The following is a 26,075-nucleotide window of genomic DNA, read 5'->3' as shown; positions in this document are numbered from 1 at the left end:
AAAAAAAATTAAAAGTGCCCTCTTCAGAAACAAGAGACAGGAGTATACAATTATCATCATTAAACACATATTTGCCTCAATGAATGTGTACACCTAATACCCAGTAATTAAACATTCACTTCAAGTTGGAGAAGTATGAAGCTTTATCTTCAATTCATCTTCAGGATTTCCCTGCACAATCCTAATCACAACACAACCACCCCATGGCACTAGACACTCTGTAAATGCTTTATAAAAAGGAGAATTCTTCCAAGATAACCTCTTCTCTAGAAGGAGTAAATTAAAATTATTTCTCTCAGTGTTGTGGAATAAGTGGGTACAACAGAAAAACCACACCACTGACATCAGCAGAACATGAATTCTTGACCTACTTTCATGCCTTCATCTATTTCGTATATAACTTTGTCATGTCTTTTGTCTAAATTCTGAGGTAAAGGCATGTTGCCCTGCAACATATTCTCCAAACACTTTGGCCACAACAACCGCAAGCAGTGCTACAGGCTGGGGACAGAGTGGCTGGAAAGCAGCCAGGCAGAAAGGGACCTGGGGGTGCTGGTTGATAGTAGGCTGAACATGAGCCAGCAGTGTGCCCAGGTGGCCAGGAGAGCCAATGGCAACCTGGCCTGTATCAGGAATAGTGTGGCCAGCAGGACAAGGGAGGTTATTCTTCCCCTGTACCTAGCACTGGTCAAGCCACACCTTGAGTATTGTGTCCAGTTCTGGGCTCCTCAATTCAAGAGAGTTGTTGAGGTACTGGAACGCGTCCAGAGAAGGGCAATGAGGCTGGTGAGGGGTCTGGAACACAAGCCCTAAGAGGAGATGCTGAGGGAGCTGTGGTTGTTTAGCCTGGAGAAGAGGAGGCTCGGGGGAGACCTCATTGCTGTCTACAACTACCTGAAGGGAGGTTATAGCCAGGTGGGGATTGGTCTCTTGTCCCAGGCAACCAGCAACAGAATGAGGGAACACAGTCTCAAGTTGTGCCGGGGGAGGTATAGGCTGGATGTTAGGAGGAAGTTCTTCACAGGGAGAGTGATTGCCCATTGGAATGTGCTGCCCAGGGAGGTGGTGGAGTCACCATCCCTGGAGATGTTCAAGAAAAGACTGGATGGGGCACTTAGTGCCGTGGTCTAGTTGATTGGCTAGGGCTGGGTGATGGGTTGGACTGGATGATCTTGGAGCTCTCTTCCAACCTGGTTGATTCTATGATACCAAACCACTTGTGTATTTTAGTAACAATCTGCAATGGTAAAACAGGTATTTTATTTTTTGGTTACTCACTTCAAATATAGCCAGGTACAGTTTTCCAGTCCTGAGGCCAGCCTATCACAGTTAAGCTCAATTTTTTTTATAGGGTAGGAAGAAAGGAGGAGGTTACACTGCAACTACTCATGATGTTCTTGAACTGCTTCTGGGCATCACTGTCCAAAAGTGCTGGGTGGCCCACACCAAACCTGCCCAGGGAGCATCCCAATAGTTTAACAGTAGGCACTACGCTACAAGTCAGCCCCTAGGTCAACATCATGGCCCTGTTCAAGTTACTGGCATACATATATGGCCTTTAAATATTGCTCTAATATCCTGACATTATTTTAGGGGTTACAATTTCCAGCAAAACTTACAGCAGCAATACTGGTGCAAAAAATCCAAGAGCAACCAGCTTGTCTGACACCAAAACCTAATTATTAACCTTTGTTAAGGGCTTTTTGGGGCTCAGCAGGTGCTATCCCTCACAAGCTAACAGGTAAAGGATGTCTTCCTCTTAAATCAGTTTCAGTGTTCATACAGCTCACACACTCTCACACACTGTCCACATCTGCTCTCACCCTGCTTGACATTAAAGCAACTAAATCTAAACATCAGACATCATTTCACCACATTCTCATTTTCAGGTTTTCAGCTACATAAAGTTATTTTTCCCAAACACATCATGAGCATTAACCCCCTCTACCAAATATTCTGTAAAAGCACATTAAGAAAAGCACATGCAAGACTGGCACACTCATAAAAAATGCACATAACCTATACCAACCACTGCACATCCACCTAACCAGTAAAGCTTTTCAAAGACCTGATGACTGTACTGTAAACTGGCAGCATTATTCAGAAACTGACATATTTCCAAATATTCCCCAACTTCATCTTGATCCATGGATCCCACTTTTTTCAGCCAACCCTACAGCAGAGGCTTCCATCATTATATACAAAAATATTATACACACTTCAATATGTTGGCATTTCTCCCTTTTAAAATCAGAATACAATTAAAAGTCCATTCAAACGGCTTCCCCCATTTCCTTTCCTGTAGCCTGAAACTTCAGCAATGCCAAGACTGTACATAGATCATATTCCAACTAAGGCTTTGTCAGGTTTTCACTGTTCTAGTTCCCAAGTGAGTCTGCTTCAATGTGACCTATAGGGTTTTGGCATTTCACCTCACCACGATAAAAAATTTATCCTAGTGTAGGCTAGGATGCTCTGTTGAGTAGGCTTCTTTAAAACTTTAAGAAGTAATACACAAGTGAAAGTATTTTTCCCTTAACAGGTTAAGGGAGCTTTTGGATGGATACCAACTTCATGCACATTTGAAGACTAACTTATCTTAATTTTTAAACTTATGATTTAGCATACCATTATTCTCATTGGTTTATATCATTATTTGAAGGGTAAACTCTTGACCCTCATCCCACCCTGTCATTATTCTTTTCTGATATTTAAAAGTGCATTTCTAGTTAGATGCTATAACCTTAAACACTCTGTCACCTTTCTTATTCACTTTAAAATTGTCACTCCTTTCTTATTTTAATTTAAATAAGGTTAAAAATGAAGAGTCAACTGACTACAGCTAGTTAGAAGAGCAAAAAAAAGGAGGAAGGTGCAAAGTTCCTAGATCTTTCTGACAGGGATTTTCCACTAAATACAGCATCCTCCATTTTAATTCACAGCTGCTGCAAAGCAACTGATTTGATTTCTGCTTTGTTGAACCTATCTTTAAAATACTAATAAATACCAGATGTGAGTAAGCACGTGTAAATTTTCGGAGATTAAGCATTAACCAACTAAAACACAACTGTAGCACTCTAGCTTATTGCCACTTTTACTGTCATCACTCAAAATCCTCTTTGCATTGTACCCTTCTCTCAACAACTCACCCTAAACTACACTACCAGGTTCATCCCATTCCCCCTCCCTCCCCCTTAATTTTTACACTACTTTGAAGCCATAAGTAGAAAACATGAAGTAGAAAACAAAGAAATCCAAACTTGAACTTCCCCATCCAAGAGAGTCTTGGGTGTCCTAGCACCATGCCAAGGGGCAATGTTTTTAAACTAGAGCAGGGTAGATTTAGATTAGACATTTCTTTACTGTGAGGGTGGTGGAAAACTGGAACAGGTTGCCCAGAGAAGTTGTGGATGCCTCATCCCTGGAAATGTTTAGGACCAGGCTAGATGAGGCTTTGAGAATCCTGGTATAGTGGGAGGTGACCCTGCCAACGGGAGGGGTGTTTGAACTAGATGATCTTCAAGGTCCCTTTCAATTCAAGCCATTCTATGATTCTGGGGTCTTTCAACTTTTCACTAAGAGCCCTGTTACATCAGTTCAAGGCCTCTCTCAATGACAACAGTAAGAGCTTCAGAAAACTATTCCATCAGTACCCTTCTAAAACACAGAGAGAGGGCTTGAAGTTTTCCATTTGATTCTTGACCCCATAAATAACCTATTTACTAGCTGGATACAAGTTTTGGTTTCCCTCATACAATTCTTAGCATCCAGTAGAAATTAACAAATTTGGCATTACATCATTTGTTAAGTTTTATCCCTCCAAGAGAAAAGAAAAGCAAAAAATGTCAGATGCAGAGTATTTCAAAACATACAGCAAGACTGCCAGTATTTGACTTCGAGGCAGTGGTATTCAGTGTCAAGTAGCTGATTAAGTAAACAGTTTGAACTTTGTAATAATGTTACTGAGGATGATAACTGGATACTGTGGAAATACTTTTCATGCCATTTTAAAAATATGTTACGATTAAAATAGTAGCTAAAATCTGGGGAATATGAACTCTTTTATCCTGCATAAATCTGTTCTAGGAAAAGAATCTGCTGTCTGAAGAACAGCAGGTTCAGGTGGCTGACACAAAAACAAATTCAGGAATCGATATTTTCCTGTGTCACTAGCTGTAAAATGCTTTTTAAAAGTTAACCAAGAACCAAAACGCCCTCTTCAGTTGATAAATACAGGCTGACTTGTATTCGCCTGGCCTTGCCTGCTTGAACCTGCCTTACCTGGACTGTCTTGCTTCAACATGCCTTGCCTCGAGTTGCCTGGTCCAACACCTGGGATAGAAGCCGCAAGCCCTACTCACTGCAAGCCAAGAAGCCACGAGGCTTACTCACTTCCCCTTGCAACTAGAATTCGTGCCTTGCCTCAGTTTACCCAGGGAGACACAAGAGCCCTTCACAAAAACGTGTCATGGTACCCACTGTCCTGCTGGAGCCACACCAGCATCGAGACCCTGTTGGCACCCTTACAGCCTCAACGGCTAATATACAGCAGCAGCAAACCCCTGTTTGGGTGCTGAAACTCTCTGTGAGTAACCAGTTCATTGCCTCCTGTATTTATGGTTCTTGTCAAGTCTCCCCTGTGGTCGAGCACCATATCGCTCCTGGGGATTCTCTTCTCTTTCTGTTATTCCTCCCGGTTTGCTTAAAATTGTTAAAACTGTTATATTGCCTAAATATTGTACATTCCCACTGTAAACATATATTCCAGCCATACACTGAGCCCACTTAATCCATTTTGGGCAATTTTTCATATTAGTAAAAAGTTATTAATATTTTTATTCATATTCATATTTGCCATATTAACTTCATACATTCATAAATTCTGTAGCACTCCTGTTTTGGGAAAATGAGTGCTTCCTCCTATTCCGTCAGCTTGCCTCTATGATTTACCAAATGCAAATGGTACATGATTCCACTTTTCTTCAACACCACATTTCACCAATTAAAGTCACTTCAAAAAACAGCTATTGATAATGGACACATCACATTTCATCTCCTCAATCTCTGTTTCAACAACAGTCAAAATTTGCCAGTTCTGGGCTTAGACACAAGAGATGGTCACAATTCCTATGACTCTTCCTGACAGCATGAGCTCATTTAACTGATACTGCAGTGAGGAAAAAAGTTAAGAGCTTTTTTGAAAATAACAAAGCAAATACAATACATAAAAGTGTTTTAAAGGTTTCAGTTGCTTCATTTGGTTCCATTACTACTTGAAATAAGTTGTCTGCTAAACCCCGTATTCCTTATTATTCAAACCCTGTGTTATGTGCTTTCTGCTCTATACATTGCTATTTAAAGTCATCAATAATCACTTAAGAATCTGATCTTGTTGTCTGTAGAAAGCTTACGGTTGATGACTTGCAACGATGATGCATGAAGTACAAACAATAAAGCTTAATGCTCAGAAACTAGGTAAACTAAAATCTAGAACACAAAGAAGCTAGAATAGAAAACATGCACATGAATGAATAGGTCCGAAAATGGGAAACAGACACCTCAGAAATTTACAGCCTTTGCATACAGGCTGAGGTCTAGCCATCTCAGTAATCTCCCCCAGAGACCTTCAATTAATATACCTACTGCTATAAGGAATTGCTATACCCTGCTATAAAAGGGATAGCTTTACACCTTCTCTCAAGAAGGCCTATATTTAAGTATTGCTTTCACCATACTTTCTAGAAGAATACTTGAGCTCAAGGAGAGATACAAATGGAATAAATTAAGACTGGTTAGCATTAAATGGTACTTTAGATACATGAAATAATGTACTTGAGGAGCTATCTTGTATCATCTTGCAGTTATGTAGGGAAAAAGAGCTACGTACATTCTTTGAAGGGTTTCAAACTATTCTGTGCAGCACAATATTTTAAGAAAAACAAAAAACACAGAGCAAAAGACAAAATTAACTCAGAAAAGCTAGACAAAGAAAGGTGAGACTTGTTTTGGTTTTCTTGACAACTTCCTCAGATTCTCATCTGAAACTAGCCAGAAAATTACTAAAACAACTTCAGAGTTATAGGCTTGATTGCTGCTTTCTCATTTTCTTCATGGATCACTGGTGAGGTGAGGAAGTTACATCCAGTAAGTCAACCAGAGAGTAACAAGCAATCAAACACAGGCCAGTAACATTTCAATGCTCTCTCTTAGTCAAAATGCCCACAATAGTTTTCAGTTCAGAAAACAGAAAGAAGCTCCTTATTACTCTACTTATCTTCTCTAATTGTCTTTAAAAGATTCACATGGGATTTCTGAAAGAAATTAATATTTCAGCACTTTCATTTCAATCCAAAGGAATCAGGAGAACCAAGCAATTCTGCAATCCTCTCTGCAAAACAGCCACATGGTTGAACACCAGGAATTCCCATCTCTACAATTGTCCACAAATTCATAAAGCCTGAAAATCACCACCTTAATTCTTGCCCATTCTTTCTTGGAAAAACAGTCCAAGTAAGACTGGACTCTCATTTATTAGAGGAAATATTTCTTATTCGAACTGACAGCACAGATTTCTTGCTCGTCAGAAAGAAAAAGTACTCCCCTTCCCAAATGACACAAGTGGCTTATTGAAGCCTCACAATGGAATCTTCACACCTGCCTCACCATGGAAATGCACAGAGATCCTTAACGCCACCAGCTCTGCACCTAGTGTTAGGCTACACAAGGAGCAATCCTACTTTTTCTGAGGAGGTATTTAGATAAGAATTTACAGTTCTCCGTGGGCATACATACATTCAACATAACATTAGATAATGGCATTTTAAAACTGCAGGTGAAGTTTGTTTGTACAGAGCTTGATGATGTTTTGAAAGACATTTACTTCTGTTTTCAAAAGCAAACATACAAAACAATCAAAAGAATGACGCCTAAAATAACAAGAATAGATTTTATTCGCCACGCTTTGCATTCATCAAGCAAGCAATGCTTCTATTTTGCTGCTTTCCTTGACAGGAATGCAAGAGTAGACATCTAACCAAGGTGACCTAAGGAAATGAGACAAATAAGGTACATGTAAAGGTACAGCATAATTGTTGTGAAAGACCTTTGCTGGACAAGACCTTTAAGATCATCAAGTCCAACCATTATCTAACTCTACCAAGGCTGGTGCCAGATCAGATCTCTCAGCACCACATCTCTGCAGCTCTGACATACCTCTGGGGGTAAGGATTCAACCACCTCCCTGGGGAGCCTCTTCCTATCTTAAGAAGCCTTTCAGTGAAGAAGTTTCTTCTAATATCCAACCTAAACCTCCTCTGGTGCAACTTGAGGGCATTTCCTCTCACCCTGTTACTAGAAAGAGGAGACCAACACCCACCTGACTTCAACCTCCTCTCAGGTAGCTGGAAAAAGCAAAACACTTAAAACTTCATGATTAGAAAGGACTCACTTTTATTGTAGCAGGTTGCTAGAACGCCTTTATCTGCAGGACTGGTACTAATGTGCCAAATTTCACCCACTTGATGAAGGAGAACATTTTTGTTTATAATGTTATTTTCATCATCAAAGTCTATGATGTGAATCTGCAAATACAATAAGAGAGAACATTAGGTGGATCTTAATTATACACGATGACAGCACAGAACAGTTTAACTAAAATTTTATAACCAATATCTACTTTAATTATTAGAATACCAATTTAGCATATCATTGATTTCATGCAGGATATACTTTTCAAGAAAAACACAAGCCATTTTCTTGTTTTTGAGGAACTATCTTGTTTTCTCTGCTGAGTTTTGTAACTTACTGCTTGAAGGTAATTTTTCATTTTATAGCTAATAATAAGCAAGCCACTGGTACTGCAGTTCACATTTCTAATATCAACAACCAGAAATAACAATACAATTTACAGTCTAAAATTTCTGTACCAAATCTGTATCCAAATCACTGGATTCAAATAATCTACAAAGAAAGGAGAAAGGGAAAGGACTCACATTTGAAATAAATACTGTAGAATCATGGAATCATTTCAGTTGGAAGAGACCTTTAAGATTGCCAAGTCCATCCGTTATCTAACTCTAAGTCTAGTGCAAAACCAGGTTCCTCACATTTCTGCATCTTTTAAACACCTTCAGGGATGGTGATTCAATCAATTCCCTGGGGAGCCTCTTCCAGTTAATGAGGTTCTTGTGATAGCCAGCTTAAACCTCCTCTGGGGCAACGTAAGGCCATTTCCTGTTGTTCTGTCACTTGTTACTATACTAGGCAGAAAGGACCAACACCCACCTGGCTCAAACCTCATTTCAGGGAGCTGTAGAGAGCAAGCCAGAAGGTCTCCCCTGAGTCCCCTTCTCTCCAGACTGAACAACCCCTGTTCCCTCAGACACTCCTCACAAGACCTGTTCTCCAGATCTTTCACCAGCCCTGTTGCACTTCTCTGGACATGATGCAGCACCTCCAATGTCCTTCCTGTAGTAAGGGCTCCAAAACTGAACCCACCACTCAAGGTGCAGCCTCACCAGTGCTGAGTACAAAGAAACAATCACTTCCCTGTTCCTGCTGGTCACACTATTCCTGATACAGGCCAAGACACTGTTGGCCTTGCCCACCAAGGCACACACTGGCTCATTCAGCTGGCTGTTGATCAATAGCCCCAGGCGTTTCTCTACTGGGCAGCTTTCCAACCACTCTGCTCCAAGCCTAGAGTGTTCATGGGGTTATTGTGACCATGTTATGTAAATTCAGCAAAAATCTTTTTGAGAGTTCACTTCAGTAATCAAACCACACATCTGTACCAATATATAAATCTAACACTTTTTATAAGGCATTAAATTTAAAGATGAGCAAAACAAAATTACATTTAAACATATAGATATGATTTTTAAAGACCTACAGTAGGTTTGCTTTGTGTGTTCCTGATTTTTGTTTGTTGTGGGGGTTTTGGTTGGGTTTTAAGTAGTTCCACATTACTCTGTCATTTTTCCTCCTCATTTTTAGTTAGTTGTTTTTCTGTCACTGCCTCAGAAATAGAAGAACTTGAGAAAGATTCTAACCTGGCACAACATACACAACTAACTTTACTCATGGGACTAATTCTGCTAAGCTCGACAGTAAACATTCTCAAGGGTTCAATTTTTAGAGAACTGTATCCTCATTAAAAATTCTTCAGCAAAGGATGAACAATGAGGAAAAAAAAAGCCATGCTGTCATGATAACTGAATTAAGTCCACTGAACTAACTACTGAATCATTGCAAAAATCTTACCTACGTAGTATTACGGGAAAAAACGAACTTACATATCACTTTTTTTCCCTTGGCCAAACACTGCCATAAGCAATTCCTCCTACAAATATAATGCTGGGCCCTCATCACCTGTATTGTTCTTCCATTCCGTTATCCCAGGCTTACACAAGCATCTCTAAACTTGATTAGCAAGTTGTGTTCTCAGCCTTCCTGTGTTGCCCTTAACATAGAAATCTACCCAGGAATCAAGACACCATTCATCTCAGGAATTGGGACATTTTTCATCTACCCCAGAAACTACTTAATTTCAAACATTAAGGACCAAACACCAAGTGCTACACAGTATTAACATCTAAAACACTGACAGAACAGAAAGCCTTCTAAGTATTTTTCTTTGCTTTGAAATGACAGTATTAACAGGAAAACATTTTCATCGGACCTCCTATGAATGGCTGAATTGCTTCACACAGTAATAAATCTCAATGAGGCACAAGTTACTATGCCAGCTGTACAATTCCTGTTCTTTCATTTGCACTACATCTGTCCACGACCAGACAGGAAGAAATGTTCTGCACTTGTTAGCACTGAGTAAGAAACCTCTCTGTGCAGTGCTTGGTTAAGCACTAAAGGTTGCAAGCCAGCTCTTCAGTTAGGTCAAGGAGCTAAAGACGTCTAAGCACACCTCTAGAACCTAGTGCTGAATTAAGGAACAATGACTTGAGGCCTAGAGCAATTCTTGGGGATCAGCAACTAGCTGAGAAGAGCTGATGGCCTGAAGCACAGCTACAGGCTAATAACCCCCAAACATTTGTTAATGCCCTAGGGAGTCGTTTCTGTTATTAACATTATTCGTTGGAAAAAGAAAAGCCTCCTCAAACAAGACAAAATGTGTAAATATTTCTAAAATACACTAAATCAGTTCACTGAAATCAAAACAATTATTGAAGATCTGATGGATATGAATGAAGTGGGACTAATTCTCCAGCTACTATTTTGTATCAGGATTTAAGTAGTTGAATCAAGTGAAAAAAAACTTCACACAGAAATCGCAGCATTAAAAAAAAAAGAAAAAGAAATCACATTATAGTCAAATATCTGAAGAACATCTGAAACAGCACAATTAAAAATGTAACTGTGTAAACTGAGCCAAGGAAGTCACAAAATTTAGTTTAAATTGTTAAATTTATGATCAGAAAGGACACAGCTGACTGACAATTATCAATAATGAAAAATCTAGTTTATGAAGCTTCACATAAATGGAACTGTGCAGGTATCAGAAGTCCCATCAGATGCAATCAAGGCTTAAAGACTTTTTTTATACTTTGCACCTCACAAAGACAGCTCCATAGAATCTATAGATCTAAATTAATTAAAAATATGGCAGTTCCTTTGCTAAACAAATCTAATTTAGTCATACAATTTGGAGTAATCTAGTTTGAGAAAACACACACAGCTTTCGTTCTCCTACATTTTGTACCAGTATCTTTACGTTCTACTCACAAGAAGCCTTCTACTTGACTACATTTAACAGTCAAACTCAAAAGGGAGGAGAAAGCAGGAATAATAATATTAGAACAATTTTTTTTAATTACAACTTATTTGACAGAGAAATTACCTGATTATCATATCTGAGAGACTGTGTTCCAACCAAAAATCTTATTGCATCCGTTTCTGCTGTCTGAGGCGTTAAAGCCCGTGCCTAGGGAAGAAGAAACCATTAGAAAACTCCAGTTAATACAATCCCTTAATTTCAACAAAATTCTTGAATCTTATATATTAGATATCATTTGAAGCATTCAATTCTTACAATCTAAATACTTTACTGCCCTTTATGTCTGCTTTGTTTGATGCCCTTTTTTGTGCAGTTTCTCATAGCTGTGAGCTGCATATCAGTTATGAGGAACCTATAAGGGCTAAATACATTATCCGGCCTTCAATATAACAGTGATGATATCCAATATTATTCTCCTTTGTCAACTGAAAATACTCTATAGAACAGTCAATTCCTAAATACATCAGCTACAATACCGAAGAGGATGTTCACATTTTTCAAACCACACAGGCTGAAGATACCTGCATAAAACCAAAATTTTTTCTCATCATTAACCATCAAGTTTTGAAGAAAGTTAAAAAAAAACAAAAAATCCCTTTTTTCTCCATCCCAGGCACTAGAGAAAATAATTGTCTGAATAGTAGCAGAAACTAGTATTTATCTAACAAAATTTTGTCATTTTTTGGTGGTTTTTGTATTATTGTTAATATTAGAGTGCATTGCTTCTTCAGCTTGCCCCAACCACAATCTTAAAAGAAGCATCAAAACAGTTAAGGACCATCAGAGACACTAAGAAGTTAAGTGCCAGGAGAGGTTTAGACTGGAATATCAGGAGAAATTTCTTTACTGAGAGTGTTTGGGCATTGGAATAGGTTGCCCGGGAAAGTGGAGGAGTCACCATCCCTGGAGGTGTTAAAAAAAAAAATGTGTGGACATGGCACCTTGGCGTATGGTCTAATGGCCATGGTAGTCTTAGGCTGACTGTTGGACTCTATCTTAGAAGTCTTTTGCAACCAAAACAATTCCAGGATTCTATAATCTAATTTTGCCTACTTAGAGTTACTTCAAGAGAAACAGAAGTTACTTCAACATGCTAAGACACTGAGCAACTCTTTTGATGAACAATTTAACTGAATTTGGAGTGCTGTCAAGATGAAGGAGAGCACCTTAAGTCTGTAATATTGTGTGTAAGCTGTCAGAGTAGGCTGCAAAGAACATCTTTCACAAAAGCACCCTTTTGACTGCAGCCACTAGGTAGAAAATAAACAAAAAGCTCAGAATAACAAATATTGACTAATCTCAAGCAATACAGCTTACTGTTCTTATAAAAAGCCACCACCCACAGAACACAAACCTGCACATAGCCCTGAAAAGCTTTATATGCTGAGAAAATTGTTGTGATGCATAGAATATATGCACAACACACGGGAAAGATGGGAACACGAGAAAACAAGTTGTCCTTACACAGAGCCACAGTAAAGCTGCACATGCTAGACAACACAACAAACATCATTAGGTCATTTCAGGACTGAGACTAGAAAAACATTAGCTAGCAAAGATTAAGGCATCAGGAACTACAAAGAACATTTTGGTTACAAGTCCAAATTTCACATTCACCAACAGCTCTACAATGAAATGTCCATGGTTTAGAGCAGATAGTTTTATAAAATAGGGGTGATAAGGAAGTAACTGGACTGTGACTGATGCTCTAATCAAATATTTTAACAGTTTGTAACTATGCAGTCAAAATTCCACTCAGCTAACACAAAGGAAATCCTGCCTTTGGAAAGCAAACACTGAAGACTTGTCCATGTCATGCAAGTCTGCCAAGGAATATCAATGAACTCTTCCTCCTTCGAGGCTTTCAAAATCTGTACATTTATTCTGTACAATAGTCTGTAGCATCCCCAGTTCTCATTTATTCCACCAAATTATGGGTTGCACACAAACATGAAACAGAAAACCAAAAGGAATGCCACAATTATCAATTCATCCCTACACTTTCAAGGGAAATACATCCTTCTAGGTGACAAGAGATGTGGAACAACTGCTGCAGAGACACAGGAAATCACATCATCATGCTCCAAAGGCAGTCCTGACCAGCAGTCTGTGTATCATGGGGCTAGACACTCTTATCCACACTGAGTCTTTCAAAGAGACAAAATCCATTTGGAGAAAAGTTAAGGCTGAGGTAGAAAGGAGAGGACACCGCCCTATGCAACCTGCTCTAGGTGAGCCTGCTCTAGTTTGAGGCTTGGACTAGATAATCTCCAGAGGTCCCTTCCAACCTCTGTATCATTCCATGAGTCTATAATCTCAAGAGAGTAGAGTTGCAATGCTTTTAGAGGCAAAACTAGTCCCCTAGTGAAGACCACCACTGAATCTCTACACTTTGCTCTGAAATTCTCCTTCCCTTCTTGACATTTTTTCAAATACAAAAAGATACTTTTTTAATTGCCTGTGAATGCCCTAAATACAGTCCAAAGAGAAAGGGATCAGTACTTCAATACATATTTTGTCTTGCTGATGCATTGTGCTGGTTTGGTATCAGCAAACAAGAAAACATATAAATAATCAAATGTTTGGGTCACTTAATACAATCAAAATAATTTCTGCAATCAGTCTGTACTTGTGACAAGTGAACTTGCAATACAAAAATATAAAGGACAACACATTTGGCTTCCAGTCCCCAAAACTGAATTTCAAGTTAGTTGACCATCTGTTTATGCTGAAAACCAGAAATAGTGTAGTGCTACTTACAGGGGGTGGGGAAGGCCTGGCCTTGCTGATGCCTGAAGTCTGGAGGTAAAACACAAGTTCCTCACCTCCCCAGAGAAGCCCCAGACTGCTAATGTCAAGAATATTATTTTTGCCTTCTGGCACAATTTCAATTTTCCAGTAGGAAGACTTTGATTTTTACTGAGGCAGGACAGGTCTGCTTCTCCCACCACAGTAGGAGATCCTTTATCATCAACTGTGGCGACAATCAGCAAAAAGGCTGGCAAGCACACATGCCCAGGTGACCTTCAGTGCTCTCAGACAGCTGCTTTCTCAAGTCTTTTACCAGAATTCCCACCACTGATGCATTTAGCGCACTGACCCTATTCCAAAGACTGACAGATTCTGTAAATCCTCACAGCAACAAAAGCAACCCTCACACAAAGCCTTGCACAGCACAATCACACTTAGAAATCCCATTCAGTTCTCCCGAACCATAACAGTAACAATCATGTTTTAATAGCCCTTCAAGTTCACATCAATAGTCTTTATCATACCTAAGATTAGCAAGATCCTGCTAATTGAGGGTCCTAAAAGAAGTAGTTTGCAGTTCATATGCTTTATGCATTATGAACATGTTTGCAGGACTATTAAGAGAGTTTTGCATCTTATTTATTCACTTCCTAGTAAAATTTTAAGCCTAACATGCTAAATCAAAGCTCCATGAGAGGTCCTCCAAATTAAAATGCTGCCCTCAGGAAGGGTCCTGACAAGAGAAGCAGGTAGGAAAATAACTGAAATAAGAGATTGGCACTCATAAAGCAAAATAATTCTAGAAAAGAAAAATGAATGAGACAAGAACCAGGAATTTCCCCAAGACGTTATTGTCTTGGACTAATTCAATTTTCAAAATAAATCCTCAAAAGACACCTCTAAAGCTGTATCACAGTTATCATCTCCGTTCTGTTTAGTCCATTCTTTCATGCCACAAGACCACAAAAGCTCTCCCAGGGAAGAGAACACCACTGCCAATAGAAGTTATAGAATCCCAGCTGAACGGAGATTGGCAAACATGACACCCATCTAAAAGAAGGGCCAGAAGGAGAACCCAGGGTACTACAGACCTGTCAGTCTGACCCCGCTGCCAGGGAATGCAGGTCATCCTTAGTGCCATTATGTAGCATGCGCAGAGCAACCAGATGATCAGGCCCAGTCAGCATGGGTTCATGAAGAGCAGGTCCTGCTTAACAAACCTGATCAACTTCTACGACAGGGTGACTCACAGAGTGCATAAAGGAAAGGCTGTGAATGTTGTTTATCAGGGGCTTAGTAAAGCCTTTGAAACTGTTCCCCATGGCACCCTCCTGGAAAAACTGGCTGGATATTAGGAAATACTTCTTCCCTGAAAGGGTTATCAAACAGCACGATCTGCCCAGGACAGTGGTGGAGTCACTGTCCCTGGAGGTACTTAAGCGGCATGTGGACCTGGCACATGGTTTACTGTTGACCCTTCAGTGCTCAGTTGAAGGTTGGACTGGATGATCTTGAAAGTCTCTTCCAATCAAACATATTCTGTGATTCTATGATCTGTATTAACTTCTGTTCCTTTTGATTACAGCCACTTTGCTTTATCCTCCTGACAGGCAGTCCCGCTCTTTCTCCTGTAAAGCATGCAAGAGGTCCACAGCAGAGGTACAGTGATGAAGAAAGGCTGAGGGCCTTGGGGCCAGGAGAAGAGAAGACTGAGGGGCAATCTTATCAATGCTTATAAACACTTAAAGGGTAGATGTCATGAGGATGGGACCAGTCTTTTTTCAGTGGTGCCCAGCAACACGACAAGAGGGGAGCTGGACTAGATGATCTCTAGAGGTATCTTCCAGTGCTCATCATTCCATGAGCACAGGCCCACAAGTACAAGGCCACATAGAACTCACACCGAGATTCCCCCATACATCAACTAGCTTTACAGTTGGGTATAACCCATTGAAGTCTGGAACTTATCGGAAATAGGCAGTTTCATGCCCTCTCCTCACAAAAAAAGAAAAAAAAATCTGAAAAGAAAGAAACAACTACAAGAATCTTTTCGAGACTGCCGGTACATTCCTACCACTCCAGAGGCAGACAAAGACTTTCCAAAGGTGGATCAGGGACTGCTGTAAGTAGCAGTCCAGGCCCTACCAGCCAGGCTGTGCATGACCATAAGGGAAACAACCTCAGCCCATGCACCCACACCAGTACACCTGCCCTGGAAACAGAACGATTTGGGGCAGGGACCAACTTATGCCCTGTTCAGCCATCCTTAAACCCCGTAAAACGACGGGCAGGTGCCGAGAAGTACCAAAAGCCCCTGGTGCCATTAGTACCGGCTCAGGGAAGGTAATGAGACTCTCTCTAAGCAGTCCAACATAGCCAACGCCGGCACTGTCCTACCCCGCTACACACACCCAGCCTCACAGCCACCGCCTTCCCACAGGTAGAACCGACACGAACTGACACCTCCCAACTCACTCCCGCACTCACCTGGAACTCCAGCCCATAAATCACGGGCGCATCATCCTCCATGGCGATCCCACAGCACTACACACCTCCCTGCCCGTGACTTTTTGACCCTCGGCGCTGCCCGTCGCTCGCCGCTTCCGGGTTGTGCGTTCGTGCATGCGCAGTCCCCCTCGGCCGGGCCCAAGGCGCAGGCGTGGTGGGGAAGCGGCTCTAGGGCTGGTGGTGGAGCGGTACTGTCACTGCCGGGGCGCTGAGGTGAGGGCAGAGTGGCTTGCCGGGCAGTTGTGCTGGCTAAGGGGTGTCTGCGTGGGTGCTGAGGCTGCCTGTGAGCACCCGATGGGCCCGTTTGGGTTGCGGCTTTAGGGGAGGCTGCGTCCATCCCCCGGCAGGGCGGTCAGGGCCAAGGGGGAGTCCGTGGTGATGTTGCAGGCAAGACTGGTCCCCGGGACCTGGGGCCGAGGTTGGCGCCGTGGGGCGGACGGGAGCCAGCGAGCTGCTCCCATCCCCGCCTGGTTCCAACCACAGCCCCGGTCTCAGCGTCCTGCCCTGGTGACAGCCGTGAACTCACCCTTTTCTTAAATGGGGACCGAGCTGGTTTTTGGGAGCAGAAGAGTAGGTTTTGTTTTGTCTGTGTTTAGTGGGGAGGATTATTTTTCCTACATGTGAAAAGAATAAAGAGGAAACCTTCTTCAGACTTACTTGATTCTGTGGGTAGGTGTTAAATGTAAGATGTCGGGTGACTATTTTTAAAGCAAGAATGTAAGTGTTTGTTTGAGACTTAGTTCAAAGCCACATATGAACAATACCTGAGTAATAAAATCTAATACTTGTTTTCATGGGGATTTTTTCCTCTTCAGCTACTATGGAGAATAATGAAAGTAACGTGAAAGAGGCAAAGAGCACCTCAGATGAAGATGACAGTGGAGACATAGTTCAGCAGAAAACTCAGGAAGAAATTCTGTTTCACGAGGAAACCATTGATCTTGGTGGAGACGAATTTGAATCTGAAGGGAATGAAACTATATCAGAAGAGTCAAATAATTTTGTAGGTAAACTCAATGAACAAATGATGGAGAGTGTCATCATTTCAGATTCTCCAAATAACAGTGAAGATGATACAGGTGAACTTGGTTGTCTACAGGAGATTGTAGAACAAATGGAAGCTAAAGATAAGCAAAAAACACAGGCAGAACTGGATAAAGAAGAGTTTTTAAGTAATGAAAGTGAAACTGAACGGGAAGAAACACCCAGAGACATCTCTGAGATTGGAACAGATGATCAGGCATCTCTAAAGGAAGAATCAGTTCAGGAGGCAGAGAAGGAAGAACCAAAGTTGGGAAGCAGTATTCCTGTTGAAACAAAACCTAATAACATGGAGGAAAGTAAACCTGAGGGCCAGATATCATCACCCAATACTAGCAAACCATCTTCTGAGGTTGAGCCTATTCCTATGTGTACCATCTTCAGCCAAGGAAACAATGTTAATACACAACCACAGTTGTTCCTGCCTGATGGTTTTGAGCCTCAGATGGTAAAATCTCCCAGTTTTGGTAGTGTAATTGAGACTCCAGTGAAGTCTAATCCACAGGTGGTTCAACCAAGTCCTAGTCTAAGCAAGTTCTTTGGCGATACTGTTAGTACTAATACTTTAGCTTCTGATTTTTTTGATTCATTTACCACATCCAATTTTATTTCTGTTAGCAATCCCAACGCAAGCTCTTCAATTCCAGAAAGAAAGTCCTCTCTTTCTAATGGTGGAGGCGGTTCTTGTCCTTCATCTAAACCAACTTTTTCCATACAAAATGGGAGACCTGAGGGAGGTGGTCCTCCATCATCTCTAGAAGCAACTCAGTCCCCAAAGCCCTTTTCACAGATCCAAGCTGTTTTTGCTGGGAGTGATGACCCGTTTGCCACAGCCTTAAATATGAGCGAACTAGACAGAAGAAATGATGCTTGGCTTCCTAGTGAGGAAACCAGAAATGTTCTTATTTCAGTTGCCACACAACAGTACAGCACTGTGTTCATAGATAAAGAGAATCTCACCATGCCTGGATTAAAATTTGATAATATCCAGGTAAGAGTTTATTATTATATCTTAGTGTATATTTTAGAAATATAACCTAAGAGCTGTCCAGTAATGTGTATAGCATAGTGCTTCATATTGTTGCTGATGATCACCTTCTGCATATTATATCAGTCCTCAGTAGAAAATTTCATGTCATTCCCTACTCATACATGAAGTGGCTAAAACCAGATCTGAAATTTCTTGGGCACTTTGAAAACCAATGTTGGCAGTTTCTGTAGAATCCATAGTTGGTTGTATTTTTAATGTATTTGTTTCTGGTCCTTCTAGTTGATAAGATCATGCTCACATTTGGAAAGTATGCAATCTTACTGTGCTGTGCTGTAAAGTCTGAAAGCAGACAGCTTTGCTTGTGAAATTCACTGTTGCAACCAAGAGGGAAATAGCATTTTTCACTGGTGTTCACACTGCATTCAATAAACTGCATCATTTGTATCCAGACTGACTTCTGGAGCAAGCTACAGGGAAGGGATAACCCCAAAATTAAAATCTCCAGATGAGATCATGAGGGAAAAAACATAGGAGTAGAAACTCATTTCTTTCTTCCTATCAGAGTTCCAGCTGGTGAGAAGGAATAAACAGGTTTTTTTTTTTTTTTTCAGAATGTGAGGAATTTCATTTGGATCTGTTCAGTATTTCTCATGAAGGAGTTTTATCCTGGCTATTCAGACAAGGCTATCATAATGGATTCTTTTTTTCTTGAAATAATCCTGCTCTTTCATATATATGCCTCTGGATAAAAGATTTATTTTCTAGAGAAATGTTTTTGAGGATTTAGATACTTTAATCCTTAATTGTAATATAACAAAGATTATCAGTCAGTAGTCAAATACAAAAGAGCAGGCAGCATTGAGTTCTCACTCTGCAGGAACTATCAGAAAACTCTTAGGAGTGAATCTGTTGCAGGTATGTAGCTGAATTGTCTGACTAATTTTAGTTTTCTGTCACAAGTAATAGATAATACCAGTTTTAGACATCTGCCATGCTGCTGCTACTTCTTGAGTTAGCTTTATCTTAAAACATTGGTTTGTCATCACAGAGCCAAATAATCAGTATGAAAGAAAACACTGTAATAGGAAGCTATTCTTTATCCTCTCCTTCCAAAAATAGTGTAAGAATCCTTACTATCTTCCCTCAAAAATCCCTTAAACCTTGATGAGTAATTCAAGAGCGTGTAGCATTTCTCTTTGATGGTTAATGGGATGGACAGAAAGAATGATCCCTACTGCAGACCCCAGAAGTGACGGAGAGCCTTCTTATTGCAGGCTTTTTACAGTGATTGTCTCTCACCTACCTCAGCTCGGTCAAGGATTAAAGGCTTATTTGCTTGGAATCTGGGCACGTGCTTATATACAGATCTACCATTTAGGATGTAATTGAAAAGAAGATGTTATGGCAGTGTCCATGTGATGGATTTCTACAGTTAAGGCCTGATGTAAAATCATCAGTGGAATTAAAGGGCATTCCTGTTGCTTTCTCCATTGATTATAGTCTATAAGCTGTCACACAGGCATGTCAGCAGGGACAAGATGTGGAGTGCTTTATGTTTACACAACTTTCCTTTGCTTCCAGTTACTGCTTTTCACTGGTGTGAGCACATGCCTTGACTGACCTGACATCCCCTACTTCAATGTCATTGTTTCACATGCTTCTAGTACTGCAAATTGCATATTTCACTGGAACTGTAATTGTAGAGTACTCGACATGTCAACTGAAACATTGTGAGAGGCATGTTTTCAATGTTAAATCTGCTTCCAACAATGGTCGTTAAAGCGTTGGTATGAATAGTTTGCTAATGCTAAATGCAGCTGCCAAGTTAGCTGGAAAGTGCATTTAAAAGGAACTGTAAGTGTGCTTCAGGAAGCAGCTGTAATTTTATATGAGGTGCTTTGAAGAGCTCAGTCCTTTTTTTCTGTCCTTGCTCACTCAAAAAGTATTCTTATTACAAGTGTGTTGTCTTGAGCATTAAGTGGATAACTCACATCAAAAAAAACCCTAAATATGCTTAACTTCAGCTGCGTGCTACACTTTGCTGATCATTCAAGAAACATTGTTTAAGATGTTTTTGCTTGTATATATATGGTTCAAATTATCTGCAGATTGCTCTCAGGAATAAGTTGGAATGCTGCTTTTTCTGTTCTTTCCATTATGCGTTCTTCATTAGTTACTGTCTGCTGTCATTCTTTCCTTTGTTTCATTGCATTAATTTGTAATGTTTCCTCCTCCAAAGTACTATTGGGAAGGATTAAAAGTTCTTGTGTTTATGTCATTTTGCATACACTGTCTTTTCTTAATCCTTCAGACTCTTCTGTCCCAAAGATGGAACTCTTGTTTATTCATAGCATAAGTGACAGCATTAGAGGTAAAATTTCTGTGTAGTGAAACAGTAGTTGCAGTCTCATTCCTCAAGAAGCTAGACAGCAAATGCAGGCGTATTTCCCATCACTGTCTGTGGGGAAAGTGCAAATAACAATTCTGTTTATTATTAACTGTTCTGCGTTTTATGCAGCTCTCCTGCTTTTTACGCAAAAGGCTTCGTGGTTTGCTTCCTGCGTTCTGTGCTAACAGCTTCCTACCTCAGTTGTTCAAGTGAATGTTTTTGTGTTCCTTTAAAGGGATTATTGCAAATATCCCTTGGAATGCTTAGATTTTTGCATAGTCACTTTGTGCTTTGCCATCTTAATTACTTCTTGCTATTCTGGTTACCACAGATGTGAAAAGATACAGTGGAATGTAAACACATTGTAGAGAGAAGAGGGATGATGAGTGCAGAGGCTCTGTCTTATGAGGGTAGCTAAAAGGAGGGGACATTTTAGTTTCCAAGAGCAATAAGAATCTAAATGTCATAATCTTCTTTTTACCATAATTATTTTATGATTTTTCTGATTTATTGTTCTGCAGCCTATGGAATGGTTTTTAGGTTGTAGAATTTGTTACTTTTATTAAGAAAAACCAACCAAAATGAACAAGACAGATGTCATGGGATATACGTCTACCAGTGGGTGTTTAGAAACAGTAGGCAAATACGTCCCCTGCCACAGGTGGGACCATAAAGCTCTGTCTGCTTTAGGTAGGGAATACCTAATATGAGCTTCTCCTTTTCCTTCTGTGAATATTTGCTTTTCACCAAAAGGATGGTGATCAAGTCAAATCTTTGCTCAGGTTGAATAGGGGTCATAAATAGTTTTCTGTTTAAAATAAAAATATATATATATGAGAGTATATTGCTAATATATTGCTGATATTTTCCTTATTTCCACATGTTTCTTTTCTAGATTAAAAACATAAGATTGACAGAAGTCTTATAAAAGTTATTTCTGTTACCTGGTTTTGGCACAGGATGACTACTAAAACCTTAGGGGATTCTGTTGTATGCAGTAATTTACAGAGTCCCAGCAAGAATGGGATACACACACACCCTCCCATCACACCCTTACACTCTTAGTCTTACACTCTGTAGTAGCAGACATGGTACCTGAAGAGTATGCAGACAGTAAGTAGCACAGGTTTCAACATCTGATGGTGTGGCCCACAGTTTTTCAGTAGCTGATGTTAAGCCTGAATGTCTTATTCGTGTGCTTAATATCTGTAGTAGACAGAACCACAAGGATGTTGGCCAACAGATGGGAGGGCAGAGAAATCACTAGCTGAACAAATATTAGAAGGTGAAATCGAGGCACAGAGGATGCCATATACAGAGTTATTCAGTTTATTGCTAGCAAAGCTGGAAATAGAACCTGCATTTGGCCTCTTAGCTGCTGTATGTTGTAAAATGCAGAATTAATTTTGTCTAGCTGTAGAAATCTGTTTCAAATCTCTATGTCTCAACTACTCTCAAGTCTTCAAATTACTGAGCTTGGTACACTCCATTTTTCTGACCGATTCCTGCAGTTAATTTTGTTGACATTCAGACTACTCATTGAAGGGTTGTTCTTTCCTTGGGTTTATGATCCCTTGAAGTTTTTTCTGTGGATACTTAAGGCTAGCTGATCATGAGCTCATCTCTCAGTAATACCCTTTATGAAAACATGTAAAACTTACTGTGTTTTGGAAGACCTTTGAGGAGTATTTTGTAAGGATAATAATAAGAAAAGCAACTCAGTGAGAATGTTTCTACTCCAGCAGAGCCAAACAGTGAAAAAATGACAGCAAGAGTAAATCCAGAAGTTTTCATTAAAATGCCATAAATATATATGCATTTATGTTCATTTCACACAAAAAAGTACTGGAAAATACATGTTTCTTGTGGGGAAAGAACTGTCTTGTTCAGCTTTAATTCTACATTTCATTTTGCTAAAATAATGTTCAAAAGTGTCATGTTTTGTTTCTTCTTTTTTTGTTCCATGACCACCAAGGGAGATGCAGTAAAAGACTTAATGCTTCGCTTCTTGGGGGAACAAGCTGCAGTGAAGAGACGAGTTTTAAATGTCAACTCTGTAGAACAGTCATTTGTAGGCTTGAAACAGCTAATTGTAAGTAACAAATATTCATAATTCAATATATATTAAATACAGAGCTTCCCTCAAGGTAATTGAGAACTACTGTCTGTGAGGAGAAATTAAAAACATTCTGAGTATCAGTCTGTTCATGATCTTGCAAAAATACAAGCCAAAGTACAGCAGAGAATGACAGGAGGGTTTAAATGTTTGGTTTGAAATGAGAGAGTAAACTTCTTTATTATTAATATGCAGGAGATAGAAAAAAGGTAATTTTAAGTTATTCTGATTTTCATCAGCTGTTAATTTTTGTGTATTGTAAATGGTTGCAAAACAGATCTTAATTGCTTTTGTGTTTATCTACATATGTATTATTTATGGGTTTGCCTTAGTGTTTTACAAATAGTAAGACACCAGTTGTTGTAAATGGTGAGCAAAGCTGATTCACTTTAATTCTTTTATTTCAGTGGAAGAAAAATAAGGTCAAGTCCAACCATTAACTAATTCTACTACTTCAGGTGCTAAACCTTGTCTCACAGCACCACATCTCTGCCTCTTTGAAATACCTCCAGGCATGAGGATTCAACCATCTTCCTTGGAAGCCTGTTCCAGTCTTTTGAGAACCCTTTCAGTCAAGAATTTTCTTCCAATATGCAACCTAAACCTCCCCTGGTGCAAACTGAGGCCATTTCCTCTTGTCTTATTACTTGTTAGTGGGGAAAAGAGACCAACACCCACCTGGCTTTAACCTCCTTTCAGGGAGGAGGAGCCGTGGAGCAGTGTGTTGGCATCTTAGATAACCAGAAGGTCTGCCCCCGCTCAAAGTTGAAAACTATGTACTCAACTCCCTTCCTGAAATGTTTATACACCAATGCATGCAGCATGGGCAATAAACAGGAGCTGTTGGCCATTGTGCTACAGGGAAACTATTGTCTAGCAGCCATCACAGAAACCTGGTGGGATGACTCCCACCACTGAAGTGCTGCAATCAATGGGCACCAACTTTTTAGAAGGGACAGGCAAGGAAGAAGAGGTGATGGAGTGGCCTCTATGTTCGGGAGACAAACTAATGCAGGTGATCATGGGGTCGAGTCCTTATGGGTAAGAATCAGGAGTAAGGCCAGCAAGAGTGATACTGTGGTGGGAATCTGTTACAGACCACCCGACCAGGATGAAGAGTTTTGGGTACCTCAATACAAGAGAGATTCCTCCACATCTCTCTGGAGCGAGTGCAGAGGAGGGCAAAGAAGCTGTGAAGGGCCGGGAGAATAAGTCTTATGAAGAGCAACTGAAGGAGCTGGGGTTGGTTAGTTTGAAACAGAGGAGGCTGAGGGAAGGCCACGTTGCTGTCTACAACTACCTGAAAGGACATTGTGGAGAGCCTGGTGCTGGTCTCTTCTCACAGGTGATTAGTGATAGAACAAGAGGGAACAGCCTCAAGCTGTGACTGGGTAGATTTAGACTGGACCTTAGGGAAAAAAAATAAATAATGGAAAGAGTGGTCAAGGATTGGAATGGGCTGCCCAGGGAGGTGGTGGAGTCACCAACCCTGGATATGTTTAAAGTTCGTTTGGATGTGGTGCTTGGGGATATGGCTTAGGGGTGAACCTTGTAGAGTAGGGTTCTTGGTTGGACTTGGTGATCTTGAGGGTCTTTTCCAACCTGAATGTTTCTGTGATTCTCTGAGTTGTAGACAGCTAGAAGGTCTGCCCTCAGCCTCCCATTTCTCCAGACCAAACAATCCCAGTTCCCACAGCATATGTGTAGAGAATTAGGATAGGCTTCATTTTTCAGACTGACACCTGTGAGCTGGTGTCTGAAGTCTGAAGTCAAAAGAGCTTAAATTTAGATGTGTAAATCTGGGATTCCATCTGGAACGTTTAAGTACTGTCACACACACTGTAGGAGGACACCAGTGGCAGCTGAAATCAAAAGTGAATTTTAAGTCCTATTATGAGGAAATTTGTGAGGTTAAAATTCTCAGATGATCTTGGGTAAACTCATTCTCATTATAGGAAGGGAGGGAGGAAGGAAGGAAAGAAAAAAAAAAAAAGGAAGGAAAGGAAAAAACAAAAGGCACTATTCCAAGCCTGTCTGCTGCAGAGGTAATTGCTTCATTTGTATCTGCTTTAATTCTGTATGGATGGAAAAATTGTGCTAAATGACTCACCAGTATCCCAAATTTTCATACCGTAGGTGTTCAGCTGCAACTCTGGAGTTTCTTTAGTCTACCATCTAATTGCTTGTTAGTTTACTTGGCCATTGTAATAAATACAGATACATTGGTACTGCTTTCAAAGGCTATTCTAGAACTTTGGTGATTAATCAAAGGAATTCTAATCAGTCCCCTCTCAAAATCTTTTCTCTAATCAAAGATGAAATTGTTTACAACAGATTAAGTGTTTTGATATCATGCCGCTTTTTAAATCATTTTTTCTTCTCAATATTTGCTTCCTCTCCCTTGCTACTTCAAATGGGTAAACAGTAGTGACAGTTACACTTCTCAGATACTCTTTTCAAAGGCAAAAATAACTCTTCACTGATCATCCCACCACAAGTGTGGATTTCAGTCTCTTCTCCCTAGTAACAAGTGATAGGACAAGAAGAAATTGCCTTAAGTTGCACCAGGGGAGGTTTAGGTTGCATATGAGAAGAAACTTCATGACCAAAAGGGTTCTCAGACACTGCAACAAGCTCCCCAGGGAGGTGGTTGAATCACCACCCTGAAGATGTTTCATAGGTGCAGCAATGTGTTGCTGAGGGACATGATTTAGCATCAGCCTTAGTAGAGTAATGGTTGGACTCATGATCTTAAAGGCATTTTCCAACCAAAATGATTCTGTAATTCTATTAATATCTTCATAATCGTCCTAGGAGCTCTTCCCAGCATCTCTTCCTGTTGAAACTAACATCTTTTTCATTTGCACTGTACAGAACTGAACACACTCCTAAGTTACATGTCTCTGTTTTACCTTTTCTGTTATTCTGATACTGTAAATCATCCAATCACTGTTCAGTGATGTGGTCCCTACCTGCATTGACAATACTTCCTAGATGACATTTGCAAATGCACTTACCATCTCTGTTCACCAAAGTCACAAAAAAAATGAGTAACTTCTCACCTTCAAGTGAAGAACATTTACATGTACAAGCTGAAAAACAGTTCTGTGGGTAAGCTGAAGGCCCTGCTCACAACAAAGTATGATGGAGACTGAAATCCCTTTTGGGGTATCATAGTGCAAACAGACTTCAAAGGTTTATTCAAGTACAATTAATTTTCAGAAAACAAATGTTATCAAAAAGGTAGTAAGCTTAACTTCCAAAGGTGCACCTTGTCTGATGAGACCACCACCAGCAGTGTCATTTCTAAGTAAAAAATTTGTTTCCCAGGAATTGAAGTCAGACTGTTAAACTCATCTATCAAAATAGTTTGTTCAGCATGAATTTGGTCTCTAGCTGATTCGAGTAACCCTAAGGTGGATAGTTCATTTAGAGATCAGCTGTGCTTCCACATTTTAAATTTCTGTTCTGGAACGAGAAATAGTGA

At 40.2% G+C, this 26,075-nt stretch overlaps 2 protein-coding genes across 2 annotated transcripts in view; one reads left to right on the top strand and one right to left on the bottom strand.

Moving 5' to 3' along the window:
- The window catches only part of EIPR1 (EARP complex and GARP complex interacting protein 1), a 62,947-nt gene extending 46,875 nt beyond the window's left edge, over positions 1-16,072 (bottom strand). Inside the window, exons 1-3 of the mRNA XM_054383539.1 lie at positions 16,031-16,072; positions 10,856-10,939; positions 7,448-7,580 (exon numbers count right to left, since the gene is read on the bottom strand). Coding sequence (XP_054239514.1) covers positions 7,448-7,580; positions 10,856-10,939; positions 16,031-16,072 — 259 coding nt within the window. The remainder of the gene's footprint in view (positions 1-7,447; positions 7,581-10,855; positions 10,940-16,030) is intronic.
- A 799-nt stretch (positions 16,073-16,871) lies between these two features.
- Positions 16,872-26,075, top strand: part of TRAPPC12 (trafficking protein particle complex subunit 12) — a 51,418-nt gene continuing 42,214 nt past the window's right edge. Inside the window, exons 1-2 of the mRNA XM_054383565.1 lie at positions 16,872-18,083; positions 22,448-22,564. Coding sequence (XP_054239540.1) covers positions 16,872-18,083; positions 22,448-22,564 — 1,329 coding nt within the window. The remainder of the gene's footprint in view (positions 18,084-22,447; positions 22,565-26,075) is intronic.

Source organism: Indicator indicator, chromosome 9 (genome assembly GCF_027791375.1).
Source record: "Indicator indicator isolate 239-I01 chromosome 9, UM_Iind_1.1, whole genome shotgun sequence".
NCBI classification, from domain to species: Eukaryota; Metazoa; Chordata; class Aves; order Piciformes; family Indicatoridae; genus Indicator; species Indicator indicator.
Note: the sequence above shows the minus strand (reverse complement) of the source record. Positions and strands in the feature narration are given on the sequence as shown.